This window comes from Canis lupus, chromosome X, assembly GCF_011100685.1.
Source record: "Canis lupus familiaris isolate Mischka breed German Shepherd chromosome X, alternate assembly UU_Cfam_GSD_1.0, whole genome shotgun sequence".
Classification (NCBI taxonomy): Eukaryota; Metazoa; Chordata; class Mammalia; order Carnivora; family Canidae; genus Canis; species Canis lupus.
In genome coordinates, this window is record NC_049260.1 from 39,211,182 (window position 1) to 39,236,609 (window position 25,428).

General features: G+C 46.4%; 1 protein-coding gene across 1 annotated transcript in view; it reads right to left on the reverse strand.

The window, feature by feature from the left end:
• Window positions 1–25,428, reverse strand: part of DIPK2B (divergent protein kinase domain 2B) — a 42,924-nt gene that overhangs the window by 12,965 nt on the left and 4,531 nt on the right. Inside the window, exon 2 of the mRNA XM_038587231.1 lies at window positions 21,052–21,316. Coding sequence (XP_038443159.1) covers window positions 21,052–21,316 — 265 coding nt within the window. The remainder of the gene's footprint in view (window positions 1–21,051; window positions 21,317–25,428) is intronic.

Genomic DNA, 25,428 nt, shown 5'->3' on the forward strand with positions numbered 1-25,428 from the left:
CTGTTTCCCCTCCCCTCCCACGCCGGCCGGGATTCCTCATCCTTCTAATTTCCCAATCTCTTGGGGAACCAGCCAGCAGATCAGAGTCTTCACAGTATGGTGCTAGCGACTGGGCTTTTGCTCTGCTCTACTGCCACCCGACAGGGGCCTTTCTGTGGCAGGCGGGTACAGAGAGCGATGGTCACACTCCTCCTCCACGATCCCTAACAATTTGTACATCAGTCAACAAAATTTAATGGGTAGGATGATGTTTTGTGTGTCAATTTGGCCAGGCTATAGCGCCCAGTTATTCAGTCAAACATGAGTCCAGGTGTTGGGGCACCTGGCTGGCTCAGTGGTTAAGCATCTGCCTTTGGCTCAGGGCGTGATCCTGGGCTCCTGGGATCAAGTCCCACATCAGCCTCCCTGCAGGGAGCCTGCTTCTCCCTCTGCCTGTGTCTCTGCCTCTCTCTGTGTGTCTCTCATGAATAAATAAATAAAATCTTAAAAAAAAAATCCAGGTGTTGCTGTGAAGATATTTTGTAGATGTGGTTAACAACTACAGTCAGGTGACATAAGGGAAAGGAGATGATCCTTGATAAAGTGGGTGGGCCTCATCCAACCAGTTGAAGGGCCTTAAGAGCAAAGCTAAGGTTTCCCTGAGGAGGAAGAAATTCTGCCTGTGGATTGTACCGTCAGTTCCCTCCCAGGGGACTCCACTTCCCGGCCTGCCTGGAAGTCCCTGGATCTGGGTCTTGGCAGCCTCCATGATCGCATAAGCCAATTCCTTGAAATAAAGCTGCTTATATGTATGTATATATACGCATACACCTATATATGTATATATATACACATATAAAATATTATGTTATATATAATTATACATTATGCAAAATATTTACATATTAATGTTTACATCCCATTAACTAATATTAACTGATAAATTATTAACATTGTATTTAATATATTAATATAACACATAAGATACGTTACACACAGATTGTAAACTGGCGCTAAAGGACAAGCACTCGTTCATTGCGGAAATGACAGCAATCGAGATCAAAATCTAGATTTGCTTTCACTTTTTTTTCTAATTTTTTTAAATTTTTATTTATTTATGATAGTCACACACAGAGAGAGAGAGAGGCAGAGACACAGGCAGAGGGAGGAGCAGGCTCCATGCACCGGGAGCCCGATGTGGGATTCGATCCTGGGTCTCCAGGATCACGCCCTGGGCCAAAGGCAGGCGATAAACCGCTGCGCCACCCAGGGATCCCTGCTTTTACTTTTGAAGCTTCTAGTGAAAGCGGAATACACAAGACCGTAACTTCCCCAATGTGCTGTTTGACCTTCGGTTGGCTTTTTACCCACATTCTCGAGTGTGTTGGCTCAAAAAACATCACCAGCCACCAACAGTGTCCTCACACAAAGGGTTCTTACCAGAACAGAAGCATCGATGGTAAATTGTCTAGACAAACGATTTTGTGACTCCGTTGCAGGGACTTACAATGTAAAAGAGTTAGATGCTTGTTCTTTTCTAGAAGCTAGAGATAAGAGTGTTCATGCCTAGGTGGAGCAAGAAGAGGCTTCAAGCTGTAACCCAGGGGAACAGGACCAGAAGGAGAACTGGACTTCTAGATGCCTCCACTTTTATGCTTCTTGTGTTGGGTCAGAGTTGGGTGAAGATACTAGGATTGACCCTTTGTTTATTTTGGCCGGGAAATAGTGCCAGAAGTCACGCTGCTATGTTGTCCTTCTTCACATGGTAGAAAGACTGAAGAAATTGTTTAGATTCCGCACTACTGCCTGTTCCGCCATCTCTGTGAGAATGGAGCACAGAGCCAGTTTACAAGCCTTGCAGAATGTGCGTGCAAAAGGCTTGGCATGGTGAGAGGCGTGTGTTTTGCATTCAGTAAATGGCACAAATCATTGTCATCAGTATTAGCGTCATCACTGCCATGCTATAGATTTGTCTTCTAAGCAACATGGTACTCTCCATGCCCTATATCCCTGTGTAGCTGAGGCCTCCCCTTCCATGGCTTAGCCAAACAGGGCGAGGCCATCTTTAATGGGATAGGGGGCCTGGTGCAAATGGGGTATCAGTGAAGAATTAAGCCGATTTTTCTTTCTTTTGGAGTTTAGATGTGGGATCCATCTGAGAAAGAGGAGATGGGGCAGAGCTGTGGAAAGAAGCAGAGATGCCACGAGCCAGGGTGAATGGGGGCCAGGAGAGACTGAAGTGCTAAATGCATGGTTGCTGGATGGCAGAGTTGCCTCAGGTTCCAGGAGCTTCCAGGCCCAGCTGTAGGCCAGAGAGAGTGGGTTTGCTGAGTCTTTGCTCCTGAACCCCAGGGAAGCCAAGCAGCCCAGCAACCCACAGAAAGGTGACCTCCTTGAGGCACCAGGGAAGGGCAAAGAGTTTGGATTGGAATCTGGGCCCCACTGAGACTTAGTTTCTTCCTCTTGTAAAAGGAGGTGATGGTGCCTCTTCTACCTCACAGGAATGGCAGGAGGATTCAGGAAGACAATGTGTGTGTGCACGTGGATCTCTTTTAAGTCCTCAATGCCGGGGCCCCTTAGAGCCATCCTAGCCCCGAGCTCATTTCCCATATTAATCGTCCCACTTGTTTCTGGATGACTTGGGCTGTTGCCCAAGAGCAAATATTGCTCAGAAGACAAAGATTTACCATGACTGAACATATCTGAGCACTTGCTCCAATGGAAATAAATGTGGAGAAGAAAGAACCCTAACTTCTCTCAGAAAGACAATCTAAGGGCAAGAAGGGTGGCTCTTCTCTTAAAGATTAGAAGTCAGCAATCTGAGGTTGTGAAGATCGCTGAAGGCACAGTTGGATTCAGGGCTCACCTCTCTTGCCAAGGGCATAGTCAACTGGCCAATGGAGAGCTTCACACTGAAATGAGAATTAGTTTTCACTTCTCAGAATCTGTTCTTCGAAGGCTTTACAGATATTAAAATAAGGCAAACAAATATTTTATGTTCACAAATTATGACACACGTGCTAAATACAGCAGACGTGCTAACTCAAGTCACTTTATCCCCCCCTTTTTATTTATTCTCCCCCTTTTTAAAGATTTTATTTGTTCGAGAGAGAGAGAGAGAGAGAGAGGAGGGGCAGAGGGAGAGGGAAAAGCAGAGTCCCCTCTGAGCAGAGAGCCTGATGCTGGGCTCAGTCCCAGGACCCTGGGATCATGACCTGAGCGGAAGGCAGATGCTCCACTGCTGAACCACTCAGGGGTCCCCATTTATTTCCCCTTTTAACCTTTTCAAGGATCACCACTATCTTTCCCATCAACGGATCGGGCCCGCACTGTTCATACAGAAGGGTTAACCGGTGCACTTTTTTCCATGCACTTGGAGGAAGAGGCTTCCAAAGTGGGCCATCCTGTGCACTCTGTGCATGTTCACTGTCAGACATTCAAACAATATAGAGTCGTACAGTGTGAAAGTGAATACAAGCTCCTGTTACTGCCCACAGAGGCTACTGCCAGGGTTCTGTGTGGGGATGCATGAATAGGCGTATGTACTAGGGGGAAGGATGGATGGAAGTCAGCTTTTCCAGTGAGAAAGTTGCCCTGACCGGCTGGATTTGGAGGGCTGAGGGAAATCTTGAACAAATGAGTGTCACTCTTAGTGAATTTACTGTCATCAAGCCCTCCTGGCACCCAGGGAGAAAGAGAAAGTTTGAGTGCTAATAAACCTCCGAGTTGACTTTCTGGTTACACATCCCAACACCTGTTACATGATTCAGTTGTTAAATATGCTTACGAAGCAGGGTTTAGGTTAATTATGTATCAGAGTTAATCAGTGTGTCGTAATTAAAACAATGATGACTCACTGACTGTGCTGGTTGTTCTGGATAATTAAGTCCAAAGTTACAGAATGTTTCTTCAAGCTGCATTGTATTCAAAACCAGGAAAATCCATTTGGTTTTTGTTATGATGAGACATAGCTCGCAGTTCTTTCCTCCTCCAGTACACGGATTTCCACCACCACCCCCTTTTACTGAAATGCTTTCTGATTGTTTTTTCACCTGGAAGCCGGACCCAACTAGAGGCTTCTTGGTTTGTTAACTTTTCATTCTGCAAGTGCTGGTTGCCGCAGTGATTATTTGGGAGAAACCATTTGGATGACTCAAAAAGTTTAGGCATCTAGGGGTGCCTGGGAGGCTCAGTCAGTTAAGTGTCCGACTCATGATCCTCAGCTTCGGTCTTGATCTCAGGGTCATGAGTTCAAGCCCTATGTTGGGCTCCAAATTTTAGACATTTAAAAATGTCCTCATAATTCTCAGTTATGTTCCTTTACAGGCACAGCTCATCCTCAGCCACTCACTGTAATTGGCACAGAGAATGGAGGGAACTTCGCACAGTATAGTTGGCCCTCTCATCATTTCATTTTGGCTTTGAAATCCATGAGGTGGTGGATTTATTGTACACCCCATCCCCCCAGTAGGAGGTTTGTCTCTGCTACCGTTTGCTTGAAGGGGAGAAGCAGGGACAGGAAATGAGCCAGGAGCAGGTCCAGAATTTGGTTTGCTTTGGATCACCTCTGAGTGGGTAACATACCCGGGAAGGTTGTGTAGACAGGAACACAACATTCAATTGAAAAAAAAAAAAAAGAAAGAAAAGGAAAGAAACAGGTTTGGTGGCACGGAGCAGGGTGACGGCTATCAGATGTTTCCCCGGCACAGGAAGGCCCGGTTCTGGCAGAGCTCTGGCTTCCATGTAAAGCAGGGCCTCAAACTCTGGGTGACGTCCTTTCCTTGGGCAGGGCTTCTGTTTGCTTTCGCTCCTTGGTCGTCCTGGGCCTCAAGTACAGGGCCTGGATCCCAGGCGTCCTCGCTTCCCCAAGAACTGCCTTCCCCCCTGTAGCAGGTGCAGAGCCTTTTGGTTGTGTCCTGTCCCCCCTCTCTTCACCAGCAGGTGTGGTGTGTGTACAGCCCTGCCTCACTTTTGCTATACAGCCCCCCCAGGGCCCCACTGTGTATCCCTGTCCATCTCCCCTGCCTGCTACTTTTAAGCCCATTTGTGGATAGATCCCCCATTCTCAAGTCACTTTTCTTTTAGAAATGCAAATTTTGGGAGGCCTGGGTGGCTCAGTGGTTGAGCGTCTGCCTTCGGCTTGGGTGATGGTCCTGGGGTCCTGGGATCGAGTCCCACATTGGGCTCCTCGCAGGGAGCCTGCTTCTCCCTCTGCCTGTGTCTCTGCCTCTCTGTGTGTCTCTCATGAATAAATAATATCTTAAAAAAAAAAGAAACGCAAATTCTTAGTCCCTGCGCCAGACCTGCTGAATCAGAACCCCTGGAACCTGGGGCCCAGCCATGCCTGTGTTAACGAGCCCTCCAGAAGATTCCTATGCGGGCTCAGGTTTGAGAACTCCTGCCTCCTGGGCCTGCCATTGCAGTGCCACCCACTGCTGTGGACACAGACCGTGGTCGTGGGACTTGACACTTACTACTTTCTACACTTACACCTTATTCTCACTTCTCCATCCTTGCCCGGCATGCTTTTCTTTTATTCTTCGGAGGATCTGCCAGGGACATTTCCCCCAGCCCATCCTTCGTGTCCCGCTCAGCTCACGCGTCCTCTAAGCAGCTCTCCTGGCCTCTCCATGCCCTCGTTTCCTTCCCTCTCCTGGAGTCTGGTCCTCGCGCTGTGTGTGCTGGATCCCTCCTCAGCTCTCTGGTACCTTGTGGACAGGGACGTTGAATAACAACACTTCTGTAACCTCCTCAGCTCCCAGTCCGGTGTGGGCGTCCAGGAGGTCCTTAACAAGCAAGTCCTTGCTCAGCGCACTCACTCGGGGTGTCTGCTCCGACCCCCACTCCCAGGAGGCTGAGCCGGGCAGCTGGTGGCCCGTCCAGGAAGGGTAATGTCCTGTCGCATTGGGGAGGAGCCGGGAGCATGACCGCACAGGGAGATCCGGCCCGCCGAGACTGTGATGGGGCAGACATCCAGAAAAAAACAGGGCTGAGCAACAATGCCGCCCCGCAGGCGGAGATGGGCTGAGTAGGTGCCTTAGGACCTCCTGGTTTCCATAAGGTCCAGATGGATGGACTTCCAGCACCACACCATCCCCCCTTTAACTTTCATTGTTGCCACGTGGTTTCTGATCCCTGAAACTTCTGATCCCTGAATAAGTTCCAAGTGGCTGTTTGCTTTCAGAAGACGTGCATCTGCTGTGGTTGCGCAGGTGACCACCTTCGCTGAATCCCCCACAGTGTCACTTATGGGAGCTGTGTGAGCAGAAGCTGTGGTCAGGGCCACTCCTTTCCTTGCCACCCTGTGCTCCTTGCTGTCAAAACTCCGGCAGCCAGAGCTCACTGGGTAGCAGTCACGGCCTCTCTCCCATGGGGGTAGCCAACGTCTTGGATGACCGTGCCTATGGGAGGGGTGGCTCGTTTCGTCCTCCTGCTGGAGTCTCTTTCTTTCTCTCTTCCCACCTTCTCCTCCATCTTCTGCCATTCTGGGGCGCCCAGCCTTGCCATTGCGGAATTTGTGAGCTACTCCAAGATTTTCACTGTGGCAGATGGAATAATCTTTGTGGCAGGCAATTGAGCCGATAGTTGGGAGGGACGGGACACGTGATTTCAAGGTCTGTCATTTTGAATCAGGTATGCCAAGGCCGGTCATAATTCTCCACTGGGCCATTTCATGTTATGGGCTGCTGGGCTCCCCAACCCCCACCTTTCTTGTTTAATCAGAAGAAGGACGCCAGTGCTTCTGACAACTCAGTTGTGCACGTAAGCTTGCAGAACCTTCCGTAGGAGCTGCTGTGCAAAGGTCCTGTGGTCCAGGGAAGGTCAGACAGAGTCCAGGTTGTCAGGAAAACCTTCAAAGTAGCCTTGTGCTTGCCTGGGGGGAGGGGCTGCCAGGCTTCTTCTCACCAGCCCCTCTGTGATGAAGTCCACAGGCAGGCTGTTGGGAGGGCAGACAAGAACAGGGAAGGCAAGGCGAGGGAAGACCAAGGACAAGGCTGTACCCACAGGCACAGACTGGAGCCCACGAGGATGGACTGCAACCCTTGTCAGATCTTATTGCCCTTGAGCTTGATGTTATGGTGACCTGCAGAAGCCCGGGTCCTTTGGTGTGGAGTGAAAGGTAGCCCAGGAGTCAGAGAAGCTGAACGAGGCTCCAGGGAGGAAGAGAGAACAGCCACAGGCCCAGCTGCAGCCTCACCTGGGCAAGGGGAGCCAGCAGAGGGCACGCTGTGTGGGAGCTACAACGTGGTCGCTGCTTCCCTTCTGCCCTCCGTAACTCCCAGTGAAATCTTTCTGTAGCCTCCTGGAAATGGAAGCTAACAGGAAAGGGAATTCTGGGAAATGTAGCTCAGCCCAGCCAAAGTGACACCTGACAAAGCTGCCTTGTCACCTTGGCCTTTCTTTGTGTCTCTCATGGCAACTTTTCTCTTCGCTAATGACATAGGGGAGAATACGTGATGCTATACTAAGTGACAGAGGAACGAGCAACATTACATATATTGAATTTTTCATATGGTTAAATTCGACTTATTCACCTTATAATTCTTCCAACTTATTTTTTTATTAGAGTTCAATTTGCCAACATATAGCATAACACCCAGTGTTCATCCCGCCAAATGTCCCCCTCAGTGCCTATCACCCAGTCACCCCAACCCCCTGCCCACCTCCCCTTCCACTACCCCTTGTTCATTTCCCAGAGTTAAGTGTCTCTCATGTTTTGTCACCCCAACTTATTTTTAATTAAGTTAATACGGCTAGAAAAGAGACTAGAAGGAAGAGCTCTAATGTGTTTGCCGTGGTTGCCTCCGGGAGGGCAGTAGGTCGTAAGTGATTTTTTTCCCCCTTTATCTCCTTATGGGTTTAATTCTTTTATTATTTTTTAAAGACATTTTTATTTGAGAGATAACCAGAGGCGGGGAGGGGCTTATGGGTTTTCAAATATAGAGACTTTAGACATTTTTTTTATAATGAATATATGTTACTTTGATGGTTAAAAATAAAATTTAAAAATGGAACAGGAAGGGGACCTGGGTTTTTTTTGGAGGGGGCGGGGGAGGAGTGGATTGGTGGTGGCAGGTGGCCAGGGTGAGGATGTGTCTCGGAAAGCACAGGTGGGGAAGAGGAGGCAGGTCACAGGGCTCTCTGAAGCAGGCCAGAAGTGGTGCCCTGCCACATCAGTGGACGGGGAAGTGCCGAGGGTTCTGTGTAGAAGGACTTGGTTGGAAGACTTCTCTGTGCACAGCTGGGAGGTCTACGCAGAGGGAAGATCTGTCACGGGGACTTCCTGTGGGAAAATGTGCTCAGGCAAGATGGCCTCCAGAGCCTCGAGGGCTTGAGGTATTAAGTTTAAACATGTAACTAAAAGGGGAGGCCACAGATTGTTCACTACAGGGACTTCAGGGAGGACAGAGAGATCAGATGGACCCCAAAACAATGAATGTTAAGAATGGGGTGAGCCCTGTGACTTTTCCCATATCACTGCAGCCATGTGGCCATATAAAAATCAGGTGGCTTCATATATAGAGTTCCCTAGACCCAGAGCCCTCGCAAAGGACTGTCGTTTTAGGATGAAAAGAAGACACCAATTTCAAAATACTAGAAGGTAGTTGTATTTGTTGGTTAATACAAAAAAGTCATTTATGTTTTAGAAACTCCACTCCCTACCAAAAGCATATGTGCTTCTGCTGTCTCGTCACCAGAATTGGAAAGTACCACATGTAAATGAGCACCTGCTGAATCTGAATGATGGTGGGCAAAAGGTCTCTACCACATCCAGTGCCATTTTGGGGGCCCCTAGATGCAAGGTCACCCTGGACCACTGACCTTCCCAGAACCTCTCGATAGAGAGGCACTGCTGACCCCAGGAGAAATAGTGATGGGAGGGCAATTGGTCTTTTGGTGCCTCACTTTCCCTTTGAAGTACGGTCCTCAGAAGTGCTTGGCCCAGTTTATCAGGCAACCCCCTTGGAGGAGTCACCCCTTCTTCTTCTGAGCAAGAGGCTCTCCATCTACTTCTTCCTCCCCTGCCCTGGATCAAAATGCTTTAGTTGTCTCTTTTCCAAGGTAACAGTGGCGAGATAAAGCTCTAGAGAATGTTAATGGATGACTGCGTCACCATCCCTCCTCACTCGAATCCGTTAGATATCTTTTGTATCAAGAGTCATATTCGGGGGCACCTGAGTAGCTCATGGTTGAGCATTTGCTTTCAGATCAGGTCGTGATCCCAGGGTCCTGGGATCGAGTCCTGCATTAGGCTCCCCTTGGGGAGCCTGCTTCTCCCTCTGCCTATGTCTCTGTCTCTCTGTGTCTCTCATGAGTAAATAAATTTTTTTTTTTTAAAGAAAAGAGTCATATTCCAAGGAGCGGGAACCATGATGCTTTCAGACTTGTTAACACCTGGGTCAAGCCAGTAACAATGTTCTTTTGGGGAAAGTCAGGACTTTCAGAGACTCTGAAATCCAATGGCCTCCAGAGCTGCCCAGGTAGTTAGCACTGGTAGGGATTGAGAGTCACCCAGAAGCCATGAACAGTGAGTGATGAATGATGTCCCATCCTTGCACTCATTCTATCACTTCTTCATTTCCCAAATATTTGTGAGGTGTTTACTCCATGTCAGACACCTGTGAGGGAAGACACTGATGAATAAGAAGCAGTCCCTGCCCTCAAGCAGCACCTTGCTGATCGGAGAGGCAAAGACCAGAAGAACAGAAACCAAGGCCATGTACTCTGGAGAAAGTGTCTTTCTGCTCTGCTGTAAGTGTGTTATTAAGTCGCGTTCTTCTCTGTCTCTCACACCAGGCTTGGTTCCTCGCATTTTTACCAGGCTGTGAGCCACAGGAATTCCCTGCACTTCCTTCAGCCTTGAAATAGTATCCAAAATGCCGAATCCTTTAAGAGTAAGGTGAGATTCTCAAAAGCCGGAAAGATGGCTTTAATAGCTGTATTTAGTATTTGGATAATATGAGTGCAACGGGACCAGTTTTTTTTTGTCTCCTGGAAAGTAGATTATTCTGAGATTCCTAGTTCTGGCCATGGCAGAGCAATTGCTATCAGATTTATCTCTCTGTCATAAAATAGCTCTAAAACCTGGATGAAATACATAGAATTACGGTTTGTGGGCATTGGACCACGACCAGCACAGGGCAATGGTTGTTGAGAAAAAGAATGCACATGAGCCAAGCCCCATATTCATACTATTTATCCCTCAAGGGCATTTTCCAAGCTGCAGCGCAAAGTCTTGCTGGGTAAAGGAAACACTATGGGGCTTCCAGAGTAGCTGGTATTTGGAGGCAGGGTCCTATCAAGGAGAGAGCTACAGAGAAGGAGCCCCTCAAATACATGTAAAAGTGCCTGTCAAGTCTTTTGCCAACTCCTAAGCTGCATGGAAGCAAGTGGGACTCCAGGCGTAGCAGAGACCCACAGTAGAAGGCTGTATTCCTGAAAAGAGATTTCAGAGGCTGCATACTGCTGGCAAGATGGAGGCCGGAGCCTGAGCCAGACATCTTAGCACGCTGGGCTTTGAATGGGACCTCAGAAAGTCCACACTCCAGTAGTAAGGATCATGTCCTACCAGCAAGGACCATGTCCCAGGAGTAAGAGCAGCACTGAAGATCTACATGAACAAAGTCTAATACCAAGCCTCAACAGGATTAAGGCAGTGGTTCTCAACTGGGGCGGGGGGGGGGGGCAATTTTGCTCCATACGAGATGATTTGCAACAGCCGGAGACATTTTGAATTGTCACAATTGGAGGTTGTGATGCTACTGGTGTTTAGTGGGTGGGGCCCAAGGATGCCGCTAACCATCTTACAATGCACAGGACAGCCTCACCTTCATCCTCCCAACAAAGAATAATCTGACCCAAAATGTTCATAGCTCTGAGATTGGGAAACGCTGGATTTTGGTAATCTGTGAGCAATGTAATTGGCTGGTAGAATGAAAGCAATCTTTAGAGGAAGATAATGTATTTCAGAACCTCTACCATGTATTATCCTTAAAATCCAGTGTACAATAAAAAATTAACCAAAAAAATGTGAAGAAGCAAGAAAAACTAATTGGCTATCAAGAAAAAGGAAAACAACCAGCAGAAGCAGAAGGAGAAGAAGAGATAATCCAGAGTTAGCAAGTATGGAAGTCAAAGTAACTTGGATTAAGATTTTTAAGGGAAAAGAGGAAAAATTAAGAGAGAATTTCAACAGAGAATTGGAATCTATTTAAAAAAAACAGATTACATTTAGAAATACAAAAGACAGTATCTGAAATTAAGAACTTACTGATTGGATTTAACACCAAACTGGGCACATCAGAGCATATGATTAGTGGGCTATGTATGAGAGATAATTCATGGAAGCTTCTAGAAGTAAACAAAGGAATATTTTTATGACCATGGGATAATCAGGACACTAAAGCCATTAATCTTAAACAGTGAATAAATGGACTACATTGAAATGAAGAATTTCAGTTCATCAAAAGATACTATTAAGAGAGTGAAAAGGGGGGCACCTGGGTGGCTTAGTGGTTGTGCGCCTGCCTTTGGCCCAGGGTGTGATCCTGGAGTCCCGGGATCGAGTCCCACATCAGGCTTCCTGCATGGAGCCTGCTTCTCTCTCTGCCTAGGTCTCTGCTTCTCTCTCTGTGTGTCTTTCATGAATGAATGAATGAATGAATGAATAAATAAATAAATAAAATTCTTTAAAAAAACAAGAGAGTGAAAAGTGAAATGCCAAGGTGTGGATTGGGAAAAGACATTTGTAATATGACATATATCCAACAAAGAGCTCTTAACTTAGAATATAAATGTAACTTTTACAAACAGTAAGAAAGGCAGATGACCCAGTAAAAAAATGGACAAGTTAACTCAGCATTTTACAAAAGATGAAACCAAAGCAGCCAAAAAGTATGTGAAGAGAGTCTCTATATTATTAGTCTTGAGAAAAATACCAATTCAAATCATACAATGAATTACTGCCAGACATCCACCAGGAGGACAAGAAAAGAAAAGCTAATGATTTTAAGTGTTGATGGAAATGTGGAACAATGGAACTCCTTCTTTCTTTGCTTATAGGAGGAAATCAGTACAACTACTTTGGAAAACCGGCAATATCTACTAAAATGAGTCCCTATGTACATGCTATCATCAGCATGATACTTTACTTCCATAAGTCTGTTTATGTTCGCCAATTGACATATATAAGAATGTTTGTAGCAGCTTTCATTTGCAATCGCCCAAGATAAATACAACCCAAATGTTCATCAACAGTGGAATGAATAGTGACATCATCACACAGCGGAATATTATACTGTGATGAAAAACCCCCCAACTACTGATTCATGCAACAACATGGATAATTAGCATGACACCATGCTGAGTATATACCGTGCTATTTCATTTAAATGAAGTTTAAAACCAGGCAAAACTAATTCATGGTGATTTAAGTCAGAACTGTGGCTACCATTGGAGCGGATAGGGTGATCAATGGTTCCACTTTGCTTGGGATTGAGAGGTTTCCTGGGATGTGGGTCTTTCAGTGCTAAACCCGGGAAAGTCTCAAGAAAATAGTACCGTTGGTTACCTTTGGCGGGGGCTCTTTTTAGGGAGGTGACATGAAAGAGCCTTCTGAGGGGTTGGAAATGTTCACGATCTTGATGTGGATCATGGTTACATGGGTGAACACATGCGAAACTTTACCTAGCTGTACACTTAAGATCTTTGCATTTAAGTATATAATTTCTCCTTTGATTTAAAACCTTTGAAAATAGCTATCTTTTACGATATAAGATTGATTTAATCAAATCATTTTAAACTAACTTCACTTTTTTTCTCTGACTTGATTATTTGATTTTTAATTTGAGAAATGGAATATATAGACTTTAGTGAGGCATTCAACAGTAATGAGACTTAACAGATTAATCCCCATAGAGAAAGAATACTTTCTCTTTCTCCCTGTTCTGTTTAACATTTTTATTTATGACTAGGACCTAGATAAAAATTGTGTTCATCAACACAAGATGGTGATATGTAGTTGGGAAGATAGTGACTACAATAAGGAACAGAATCAAGATGACAGGCTCTTAGAGTAATGGATTTAAAAGAAGATCATATTTAACAGGATAAATAAAAGGCTCTGTTCTTGAAAACTAAAATCTGGCTGTAGCAAGGGTTTTAGCTGCCACAATGTTTAATATGCATTGATTTGAGAGGAATGACCTGGATGGAAAAGGGAATTGGGGATTACCTAGACTAGGAAGCCAGAATCGAGGGGGCAAACATATGGGAGGGGGAAATGTCATACGCAATGCCAAGGAGTAAAAAGAATTTAATAATTTAAATGAGTGAAAGCTACAAGAAGCCAGATTTGAGATGAACTTTCTGATGATTTTTTCTGTTCAAAGAAGGAATAGGCTATCTTCTGAAGGTGGTGAGTTCCCCTTTTTGTATGGTAAGATGAAGGATGCAAATATTTCGAGAGTTTCCATTGGTAAGCTTTCAAGTTTATTCAACTCCAAGAGTCTATGACACATGTATGGTTCAGTGGGTAGAAATCTATCTTGATGTTTCACAGGTTGCTACATTGCTCTGTGGTTTGCTGTATAATATATAAATCAGGGATAAATACATTTATTTTGCACTTAATTCACTGAAAAGGCTTACAAATCAAGTCTTCCATAGAATGGAAGACCCTTAGGGAAAAGGGCTAGCAAAACTGGACATTTTTTTATTGTTAGGTGAAACAATAGGTGGCCCTGAGTCAGGACCGCAGTGACATTCATTCCTCACTTTTATACCTTTTTGTGTATTATTTCTCCATATCAATGACCAGACTTGTACTGACAGCCGCCTAATACGACACTGGACTGGCTTCCAGTTTCCCTCCGAGTAGTGATTTGGCAAAGGTTAAATCATAGATTGGGGGTATACAGAGTTCTTGTTATTGTTCTTTTCTTGATACAATTACAATTTCAGTTATTTGCTTTGTGGCTCAAAAGCAAATTCCAGACTTTGGTAGGGTTCTTTTTTCTCCTCTCTTGTTTGATTACCGTTACTGTCTAATGCTATTGCCTTTTAATCAGAGAAAGTGGTCTGTGGTATTTCTACTTTTTAAAATTTGGTGAGAGGTTTTGTGGTCCAAGAAACTGTTTCTAGAACACAAGCAATATATAAGTTTCATCATTCTTTTTTTTTTTCGAATGAATGTCCTTATAGATGTCTGTTATAGACTATATAGTTTAACCTCTGTGGACTTCATATTATGTGGATGTATGCAGAGGCACAGCCAATGCTCAGGCCTCTGAACCAAGCAAAAGCATTTGTTCCAGCAGATTACAAAATAGGGATACTGAAATAGCAAAGGAAGAAATCATAGCAAGAACAAAGGAGGCTTGGTTTATTTAAGAACGGGTTTGGCTGGCCAACATCCAAGTTCAGGGAAAGCTCAGCACGTGTGATAGCAGAGCCTGCTTTGGCTGGTCCCTCTTGACGGCTGCCCAGCCTTCAGCTATGCCTGGGCTGCAGGCTTTCTCTATTCTGCATTTGAGCTCATCAGGAAGGAACCTCTGGGGACTCATCTCACGTCTACCTTTCCGGAGTCTTTTCTTGCCTCTTTAATTGCCCAACCACGGTGGGGAACACCTCTCACTGTCTTCTTTTCACTCATGGTCCATCAGGAATAATTTAGGATTCATTTTAGGAGACAGGCTGAGCAATCTGTTCGTCCCTTTTCTATGAGCCTCTGATGAAACAGAGGCCTGGAAATTAATAGCTTAGTCTCTATCACAATTCGTGTTCGCCATACATGCAGAGATGATGAAGTCTTCGTGGTTGTAACCGTCAACAAATACCATGATTCAAAGTCCTCGTTGTTTCAACTGCCAATTTCCGTGACTGGAAGGAGAAAGTGGATTGGGCGGGGCTCAGATCCAGGCTGTGATCTCGCTCCAGTTGGCTCCTGAAACTCCCATGGGCAACGAACAAAGCGCCGTGACTACTTCCCAAGGGTCATGGGGAGCAGGGACTCACGATCACAGTGTACCCTAGAAGGACCTCTTATCTCCAAAGACGGTTTAGCCAGAGGGTGTGTGCTGATGTTCTGGGAATAGCTGGCCTATGTGGGACTGGCCAGGCACTTTCCGTAGCTCACATTTCCTTTTCCATTAATGCTCATTTCTTCGTTGACTCCCATATTAGATCAATATGAAAATGGAATGGCCACCCATTAGCTGCTTTTCTTTTTCCAGCATCAAGCTGGACATGTTCTTAAAAAAAACACACAAAAAAAACTAAAAACAAATGTAGCTTTTTGGAAGAAGGGTCCTTGACCTGGTAGCTTGTGAGAGGTTAAAATATTTATTGTCTGAAAACTAGCTGTGACTCTCATACAAGATTTTCATCTTCATGCATACACATTATCATACCCTGTCTCCTATCACAATGGGTCCCTGCCCCAGCGGGGTGTCATCTCCCAGAGTGCAGGGACCTTGTCTCCACACCCTTAGGTGTGGGCCTGGGGCCTAGCATAGGTCCTGCAAACACCCTCTTAAGTATTATTGAATTAAATTCAAGCAAAAATGAAATTTAGTTAAGTATTTACCTCTACAACCCTATCCTGGTTAAATGGTCAACGTGCATTTTGCTTAATTTGTTTATTGCCTTTCATTATCTCTCTCTTTTCTTCATTTTATTTATTTTTATTTGTATTTTTAAAATTCTTTCTTAAAAACAAAAACAAAACCGAAGCAGAGGAAGTAAAATTGCCAGCCATCCTTGTTTGAAGGAAGCTGCCTGAACACTCTCTACTGCCATCTAGTGGGATAAAAGGCCTTCCGTCCATGGAATCCGTTCCCACGCCAGGGAAAAATAGGGTCTGTGTTTAGAACATTGTCAGAAGCAGCTGGTAGTTGAGGGGATGGGGGATATGTGTTTTCCTCCGATTAGCCACGCACCGCCGAGGGTTGCTGCCTCTTTGCGTTTGGCATAATAGCAGAGGAAGCCTTCTTTGTGGTTTTTCGAACAAGCAATCGTAATAAACTGGGTGGTGTTCTTGGCTCTGCTTCTATCTGTGGGCTAGTAATTTAGGCTGTAGGGTATTCCCATCAGAATAATGTAGTTTTTAGGAGGAAAGTCAGGGTTTTATTAGCATAAGTCACACACACACACACACACACACACACACACACACACACACACTGCATTGTTTCACCCTCTGGCTGATTTCTGGTCCCTCGCTGCCTCCCTGGCTCAAGAGAGTGTCGTCTTCTTCTTCTTCTTCTTCTTCTTCTTCTTCTTCTTCTGATTTCGATTTGCCAACATATAGCATATCATCCAGTGGTCATCCTGTCAAGTGTCCCCCTCAGTGCCCGTCACCCAGTCACCCCAATCCCCCTTCCACCTCCCCTTCTACCACCCCTTCTTCGTTTCCCAGAGTTAGGAGTCTCTCATGTTCTGTCACCCTCTCTGATATTTCCCACCCATTTTCTCTCCTTTACCCTTTATTCCCTTTCACTATTTTTTATATTCCCCAAATGAATGAGACCATATAATGTTTGTCCTTCTCTGACTGACTTATTTCGAGAGTGTCCTTAATACAAAGCAGCACTTGGTCCTGCAGGAGAGGAAGCCACGGACTCCCTGGCTCAGCCTCTGATGGTGGCCACTGGGGCTTTTCATCCAAGCTGACTTTATTTATTCAGAAGCAGAACTCATAGTCAAGGTTCTGAGGGCCCCATGCTGTTCACATGTCCCCTGTCTTAAATTTTCTTTCATTTCTTTGACTGTTTCTCTCTCTCCCTTGCCAGTTCTCTGAGCGAATCTGTGTTTCTCATGGCCCCTCTCTCTTTCCCCACACATGCACCAGCACACACACACACAGACGCACACTCTGGAGGGTCTTGGCTCACATCCCTGTCGGAAAGTGGCTTTTGAGAAAATCAGAGAACACCATTCAAGTCATGATCTAGAGAATTCCCGGGGCGGGCAGATATCATGAACCATCACCCAGAAATGGGCTACTTGCTCAGAACATCACCAAGAAGGATTCTGGTCGGGGGGCGGGGGGGCACATCTGGATTTTGTGGGCAGGGGAGAAGAATGCAGGGATGTATCAGGAAGGTGCAAGATAGTCAGGGGCTGGAGGAGTACGAGTATTACCATATCGGCTTTACACACAAATGGTTTCTTGGAGGGCTAACAGTGAAATGCTATTAGCTGTTCACATCTTGGCATGAATTAAATTATTGGATTAGCTGCCCATCATGTCTCGGGTCTTCTAGGGAATGAAATCACAGGATTGGTGCAATTTCTTTGGGGCTTATTCTTCCTTTTTTATTTTTTAAGTTGAGGTGAAATTCACATACCATACAATTGACCATTCTAACCATTTTAAGGTTATGTAATTCAATGGCTTTTTGTATACTCACAAGGTTGTACAACTGTCACTACTCTCTAACTCCAGAATTTTTCCATCACCCCCAAAAGAAAAACCCGGTACCCATTAAACATTCACTCTTAATTCTCCCCCTCAGCTCCTGGCAACCGCTAATCTGCTTTCCGTATCTATGGATTTACCTCTTCTAGATATTTCCTATAAATGGAATCCTCCAATATTTGTCTTTTAACACCTGGCTCCCCTCACTTAGCTTAATGGTTCTCAGGCTCATCCATGTTGTAGTAGGCAGTACCTCATTCTTTTTTACGGTCAAATAATATTCCACTGTATGGATATAACATGTTTTGTTTATTCATGCCTCAGTTGAGGGATGTGTGGGTCGCTTCCACCTATTGGCTCTTGTGAAGAGTGCTGCTGTGAAGGTTCAAGTTTTTGCCTGAACACTCACTTTTCTTTCTTTCTTTCTTTTTAAGATTTTATTTATTTATTCAGGAGAGACATGGAGAGGGCGGCAGAGACTCAGGCAGAGGGAGAAGCAGGCTTCCCGCGGGGAGCCCAATGTGGGGCTTGATCCCAGACCCTGGGATCATGACCTGAGCCGAAGGCAGACGCTCAACCACTGAGCTGCCCAGGTGTCCCTGAACGCTCATTTTTCAAGTCTCTTGGGAAGAGTAGGTGAGTTCCTAGCCGCCACCCCCTATCCCCAACCCCACCACCTTTGGTGATGATGGATCCATTTGAAACTGTCTGGGAGGCGAGTTTTCGCTAAGAAGAGAAGTGCAGGAGTTTGGGTGCTGCCTGGATGAGGGATGAGGCCTTGGAGGGAAAGGCTGCAGAACACCGAGGGCATTCTGTGGAATCCTAAGGGCAAAGTGTCTCTGGAAAGGAGGATAAGAGAGGGAGGAGGTGGTGCCAAATGGGATGCCAATAACCTTGGGCTTTGGTAGATAGAGAAAACATGGGGTTTGTTCAGCATTTATAAAATGCTGAAATTTTTCTGCGGTTGTTTTTTGTTTGTTTGTTTTATAAGGAAAGGAAAAACCTCTGGTGGGGATGAAAAGCTGAGTCAGCAGAAAAGTGAAATTGTTGTGGCTTTGGATGTGTCTTAACGGGGTGTTGTTAATGGATCTGTTTCTGGCAGAAAGAAAGATAGCTTTTTTGGCTGCATGTTCATGCGAGAGGACAAATTCGGTTGAGCAAATTTTAGCACAACACACCGACGAAAGGGCTCCTCTTGTTACAATAACGTTGCCATGCATGTCTGTGGCGATGGGCTTCTTCTAAAGCATCTTCCTCTGTGTAAGATCGTGAGGATGCCTGACTCAGGTAGAGCAGGCACTATTTGCCACCCTTGGAGAAATAGGACATCAAGGCACACGGCACAACACCTGCTGATAGTAGGCACCCATCAGGATTTGTTCGATAATAAGTGAAGCAGTCATACCACGTCAAAGAATAGGAGAGCCGGGAGGCTCTTATGGATGGTTCACAAGCCCTCTTCCCCACAACCCAGTTTGGGTGGAGGGACGTCGGGGCAGAGTGAGAAAGTCCTGGGCTTGCATGCAGGGTCAACTGGTTAATGAGTGAAGGACCCAATCAATAGGTTGTCCTTTCTTCCCTTACCGAGTGTCATCATAACATGCACTATGTTGCGTTGTGGTGGTTTGTGCTCTGACCTGTCCTCGCTAGTGGGCCACAGGCTCTTGGAAGTGGAGCTTGTGTCAGATTTATCTCTGTGTCCCCAAGATAAAGCACAATGTTGAAACTTGTTGACCAGAGGGTCTTCCTGGGTCTCTGCTCTTCCTCGTGTTGCCACAGAATTTAGTGGTGGAGCCGGGACTCAGGCATAGTGTCTAGGCAGGTCCCAGAGATCTTTGGTCTGTACCACTCATCATGGTAGGTGACACTAGATGTATGGAGCAGGTTGCCATTGGCCTTGCCAGGCCCGCTGGGATAATCCCCACTGTGTTGTTATTATGGAAATCTCTAGAAGCTGAAGGAAAGAGGGAGCCTTCCTGATTTCAAAGCCTCATGTCAGGCCGGCCACTTTCTGTGGGATCTCAAGGATATCCTGAACACCAGGATGTCCTTTGGTATGTTGTCCAGCTCTCAAGTAGAGCTCGTCTAGAACCAGTGTCTGCAGGGAACTGTGTCCTTCGGCATGGGACCTGATAATGATGGGGGCGGAAAGAGGTGATGGGATTTTCAAGCGGTTCTGAAACAATTCCTTGTGTATCTTGTTTTGCTCTTCCTGCGGACTTCTATTTGTTGCTGAGCACATATTTGAGGCAAAGCAGAAAAGGTCTCATATTGGTTCTTCCTGTGCTGCGGCCAGCCTGCAAATGGCCTGTGGCAGGTACCGAGGCCAGTGTGCAGAGGGTCATTCTGCAGATGCACAAAGAGAGGTGACAGAGGGATCACACCTACGGTGTGGACCATGGCGAGGGCTTTGTTATCTGCCCTGTGTTGTTGGACACTGCCAAGTGTTGAGCAGCCCCCACTGGGGTTCTTTCCACCTGGGCCTCCACTTCAGGTCTCCTGCACCAACTCCAAGACCCGTATGTTGGATCCTGCCACCACCTCCCCGGCCTGGGCCCAGCGTGACTTCCCCTGGCTCATTCTCTCCCACGCCATGGCCGAGACATTCATAGAGGGTAGAGTGCAAAGGGTTCCCACTGGAAGGCTCGGTGTCAGATGGCAGCCCTGTTACCGGCAGCTCAATTCCTCCTGATGGCAAAGCAGTTTCCCATCACCTGAGAGCAAAGCCAGATGGCCCTGTGACATGGATGAGATATCTTTGCTCTGTGCCCCTCATCTTGCAGAGGCCCAGGGAAGGTCTGGGCGCTCAGAAGTCCATGCGCAGGGGGCTTGTGGCCTGGGGAGTGCAAGAAGCAGCCTCAGCACCCCCACCCACCCAGAGGGCCAGTTCAAGCCCTCCAACCTTGTCACGGCAGGGAGGCTGGGTGAGCCTCTCCTTCCCACTTCTGTTGCAGATGAGTCACTCCCCAGTCCTCTGAGGGGGCGTCTTCAGCAGAAGGGGCCCAGCGGGGGTGTGTGTGTGGAGGTAGGTGGTTGTGCTGGTCTGGAGGAAGAAGCCGGGGTAGTGGGGATGAATGCAGGATACGATGCACCAGTGATGTGCTCAAGTTCCAGGAGGCCGCCTCCTCGTGGGAGGGAGTAGGAGCCCTCAGGTGGGAAGGGGGGGGCTGTATTATCAGAGGCCGCCTCTCCCATGACTCAGGATTGGTTCTTCTCCGTGCTGGGAAACTGATGAGGGAGCTGATTTTCCAAGTGGGCTCTCTGGATGGTGACGCGGGGTGTATGTGAGAGCTTCCAAGAGAGGACACAGTTGGGAGGTTGGCAAGGGTCCCCCGAGAAGGCCGCAGGTGAACCAAAACCCCGGCAGGGGGAGGGTTGGGGAGGGTCCTCCCATCAGTTCCTGAGAACAGAGGGAGCAGCAGGAACCTGTTTCCCGAATAGCTGCCGAGACCGATGGGTGACAAGGGGAAGGGTCCCTATCATCGAAGCCGTCTAGTTACCGTCTTGTCACAAGCCACCCTGCTCCGTGACATTGTTTGGTCCCACTGCAGACAAACGGTGACTGTTTTTCCCTACTTGGAGCTGGTGAGACGAGAAGAGACACCTCCCTCCACCCCCGCCTCCTTGTCTCCGGCCCTGGGCCGCACACTCACCTGCACCAGGTCCGGTGTGAGGCGCTTGGCCTGCAGCCACTTCTGGAACCTCCCGGTTTTCCGCAGGATGCGCTCGATGCTGCAGGTCTTCGGGGCTGCCGCAGAGGCGCAGATTCTCCTGTCTGAGATGTCGCTTTGCTGTTTGCTCACCAGCCTGGAGACCTCCACAGGGCGCCAGGTTTTGGAATCATCTGAGTAATTTGCAGGGTAAGAAGGCAAGTAGTCGGGAGGCAGTTCGAGGTGGGAGGCCAGCCAGCTGTCAAACCTGGAAGAAGAACCCTTTTAGGATCTGGCTGGAGCTGGAGGGATGAAGTCTGGGTGTGTGTGTGTGGGGGGCGGACAAGGAGGGACCAGCTGTACTGCCAGAGCCAGCAGAGCCTTGAGGGACAAGGAGACAGGGGACAGCATCCCGTCTGTCCCATTTCTCCTCCTTAGCCTGGGGCGTTCCAGACTCTTTCGGAGAGAAGACAATTTTTGTTTCCCCAAACTCAGGGAAGTAAACCTTTGATGTCACAAAAGGTGAGGGAGATACAAGCCAGACACAAACTTGATCCTTGTCATGCAGCTGGCACAGCAGGGCTAGCCATGGCTTTCTGGCTTCTTCTCCTTGTACAGACAGCAGCTTTACACATGCTGGTACCTTAGATTCTCCTCATACCCTGTCCCCACTTTACAGATGGAGAAACTGAGGCCTATAAAGCTTAAGGACCTTGCCTAAGCTCCAACAATATGTTGCCAAGCAGAGAGGCAAACGCAGAGCCCTATGTCAACAGAGCCCATGATCTTTCCCCTTCTCTACCCTGGTTCTAGAAACAGCCCACCCTCAAATGGCTGGGTCTTGGAACCATAGTTCGAGAAGAGGCTTCTGGCGGAGCTCTGCCTCTCCATACTTCACCCTACACAGCCCCATCAATTTTCCTTTCTGTCCAAAGATTTAAGACATCTGTACCAACCAAGTCACAGGGAACAGTGGCTGCTAAATGGTCACCAAATTCAAAGCCCCCTGGGATCCAAGAGGTGTATAATTCCACACAACAGCCTGCTTGGTCCTTAATCCTCCCCAGGGGAGCAGCACTGGTCTATGACCACTTGCTGGTCTTCTGGGCGCCACCTTGAGCCTTTTCTCCATTCTTCTGGCTGCGTGCCAACATTTCCATTAGGGAAGAATGGGGAGTCTTCTGATTTATGTATGAAAGATTGGTAAGGTAACGTTTACTTTCCTGATGAATAAAATTCAGCTTCTAAGTAAGATGTGTTCTATATTTAAGGAAGAATCTTTAACTTCTTATTGTTGGGCATTATGGGACCACCTCATGATCATGACTTTTGGAAGAATTAGCATTTGGATTGGCCCTGAAGGCTCCACTGGTTTGTTTTCTCACTTAAATGACACCACTTCACTCTAAGAGACTGCAAGCTTCTCAGAGAAGGTACTCCAGCAGAAACTGTCAATTAGCACCTTCCAGAATGCAGCAGTACTATTCAAAGTGCAGTAGAAGTAGGCCCAAAGAATTCTGTTCAAAGACATTGCCACAAATCTATTTAAAAAGATGAATCATTATAAACTAGCAGTGAGTCCATTTCAGGGCATTTTCATGGAAATGATCCTCCCCTCTGAGGGGTTAAGGAAGGGCAGAGGACCCTGAGGCAGACCTGTCTGCTTGTTTCTTATAACTGCTCTTGCTCATGGGGGTTCAACCCCCTGGAAGGCCTGTGACTGAGAATTTATAATAGGTAGCTCTCTTAGATACTGATCGTAGCAACGAGTGTATGAAACACTTAAGCACACCAGTCACTTTGCTCGAGGCTTCGTGGGTAGTATTCAGTTAAACCTGGCAGCAAACTGGTGAAGTCAGTACTATTCGTAACCATACAGGTGAGGAAACTGAGGCACAGAGAAGTTAAGTAATTTGTCCAAAGTCATACAACCAGAGATTGGAGGAAGTGGCATTCAAGTCTCCAGAGCTTGCAATTTCAAGCACTTTGCCATTTCCTGGTCCCCTGACATCCTTTTTATGACTTCATTTTGGGGAACAGATAACATTATTAGGGGTTGCTAACAGGGTCTGAAATGAGAGGTGACCTGTAACGGATGCCTGGTGCACATTCAGAGGTGGCTCAAGGCATCCCATAAAAACTGACTGAGCACAAATACACAGATTTACAGGCCACTTCTCCCCGACTCAAAGTGGTAATAAATTTATGGTATTGAATGGAAAAAAATGTGTGTGCTGACAACTTTGATTACCTACTTTATCGAGCAGAAAGGTGTCGGTGAGAAAATGAACCCTGCTCTTTTTTCACTAAAATGTTAAAATCCTAGAATTTGGAAAATTGCCAAACAGAGTATTCTAATATTCCTTCTGAACTGAGATCATGGGCATGTTCAAAGTGAGGCTGGCCAAACTCCTTGTTAGTTCGAGAGATGAACAATAAGTATCATAGTTTCCAGAGGTGGAAGCAAGCAAAAAGGTCATGTGGTCCAATTGGCCACAGCCCCTCAACATGAAGGACAGAGTGGAGGTGTGGGGGGAGTGACAGTGTCGCAATGAGAATGGAACACTCTTTGTTCATGCATGCTCCTCATGCTTACATCCAAACAGTCTGTAGACATGCCTTCCTAAATATTTCTCACCTCTCTTTCCTCTTCTCCATTCCTCAGCTCTGCCAAGACCCTTAAAATATCTAGCGTCTTCCCCAAAGCTCTCACTACTTAGAGCAGTTCACAGCGTCCTTTCTGGGCCAATCTCCTGCTGCTCCCCTTATAATCTTGCTTTGTTCTCACCAAACCACTGATCATTCTCGGCTAAAGCCACATCGTTTTGGGCCTCTGAACCTCCACTCACCTTGTCATGTGCCCATCCCTTTGTCTGAGATACTTCCTTCCACCTTCCCAGTGTAATCACTGTTTTCCCAGTGGAAAGTAAACTCCTCAAGGCTGGGACTGGGCTTCCTTCAACATGATCACTCAGTGCTTAGCAGCTTGCTTGGTGCCAAGTTAGTGCTCGATGCATTTTAGTTGGATGGATGAATAGACGGATGGATGGATGGTTATTTGGATGTATAGATGAATGATAAGTGAGTGGAGGGATACATGGAGGGCTGGCTGGCTGGCTGCAGAGTGAAGAATGCACGGATGGATGCCTGAATGAATTGGTAAATGGATGGATGGGTGCATGTGTGGATGATTGAATGTGTACGTGGATGCTTTTGCCATTAGCTCTGGGGCCCTACAGATCTTGAGGCCTCTGAATTGATTCAAGGATGTGAGTTAAAGCAATACTTACTATCATATTCTGAAATGAAAGAGACAGACAAGGGCAAGGGAGAAGAGAAGGCAAAATCAGGTCTAATGATTTACTTATTTTACTGTGAGCCCTCTACTACTCAGAAGTATTTAAACATCCTTTAAGGGAAACTTTTACACTGTTGATGGGAATGCAAGCTGATGCAGCCACTCTGGAAAACAGTATGGAGTTTCCTCAAAAAAGTTAAAAACAGAACTACCCTATGACTTAGCAATTGCACTACTAGGTATTTATCGAAAGGATACAAAAATAATGATTTGAAGGGGCAACGCACCCCAATGTTTATAGCAGCAATGTCCATAATTGCCAAAATACGGAAAGAACTCAGATGTCCAACAACTGATGAATGGATAAAGAAGATGCAGTATATATATATATATATATATATATATATATATATGCACAATGGAATATTACTCAGCCATCAAAGAAAGAAATCTTGCCATTTGCAACGACGTGGATAGAACTAGACTGAATCAGAGAGGGAAGCAAACCATAAGAGACTCTTCATAATAGGAATCAAACTGATTTTTGCTGGAGGGGATGGGGTGGGGGCATGGGGTACTGGGTGGTAGACATTAAGGAGGGCATGTGATATAATGAGCACTGGGTTTTTTATTATTATTATTATTATTATTCATGAGAGACCCAGAGAGAGAGGTAGAGACATAGGCAGAGGAAGAAGCAAGCTCTTCAAGGGGAGCCTGATGTGGGACTCGATTCCAGGACCCCAGGACCATGACCTGAGCCAACGGTAGATGCTCAACCACTGAGCCACCCAGGTGCCTAGAATCCTGGGTATTATGTAAGACTGATGAATGAATCACTGACCTCTACCTCTGAAACCAGTAATACATTATATCTTAATTAATTTAATTTAAATAAAATTTTGAAAAAATAAAAATTAAGTGCCGTTAAAAAAATAAACATCCTTTAAGACTTTGGGAGTAGGAGGTGGGGATGTAAGGTCAAGTGAATACAGTACAGAAGGTGAGGTAAAGCACCTGTCTTGGTGAGAACCCAGGTATCCCTAGGAGTGACTCTGATCAGAATAACCCCCACCTCCACC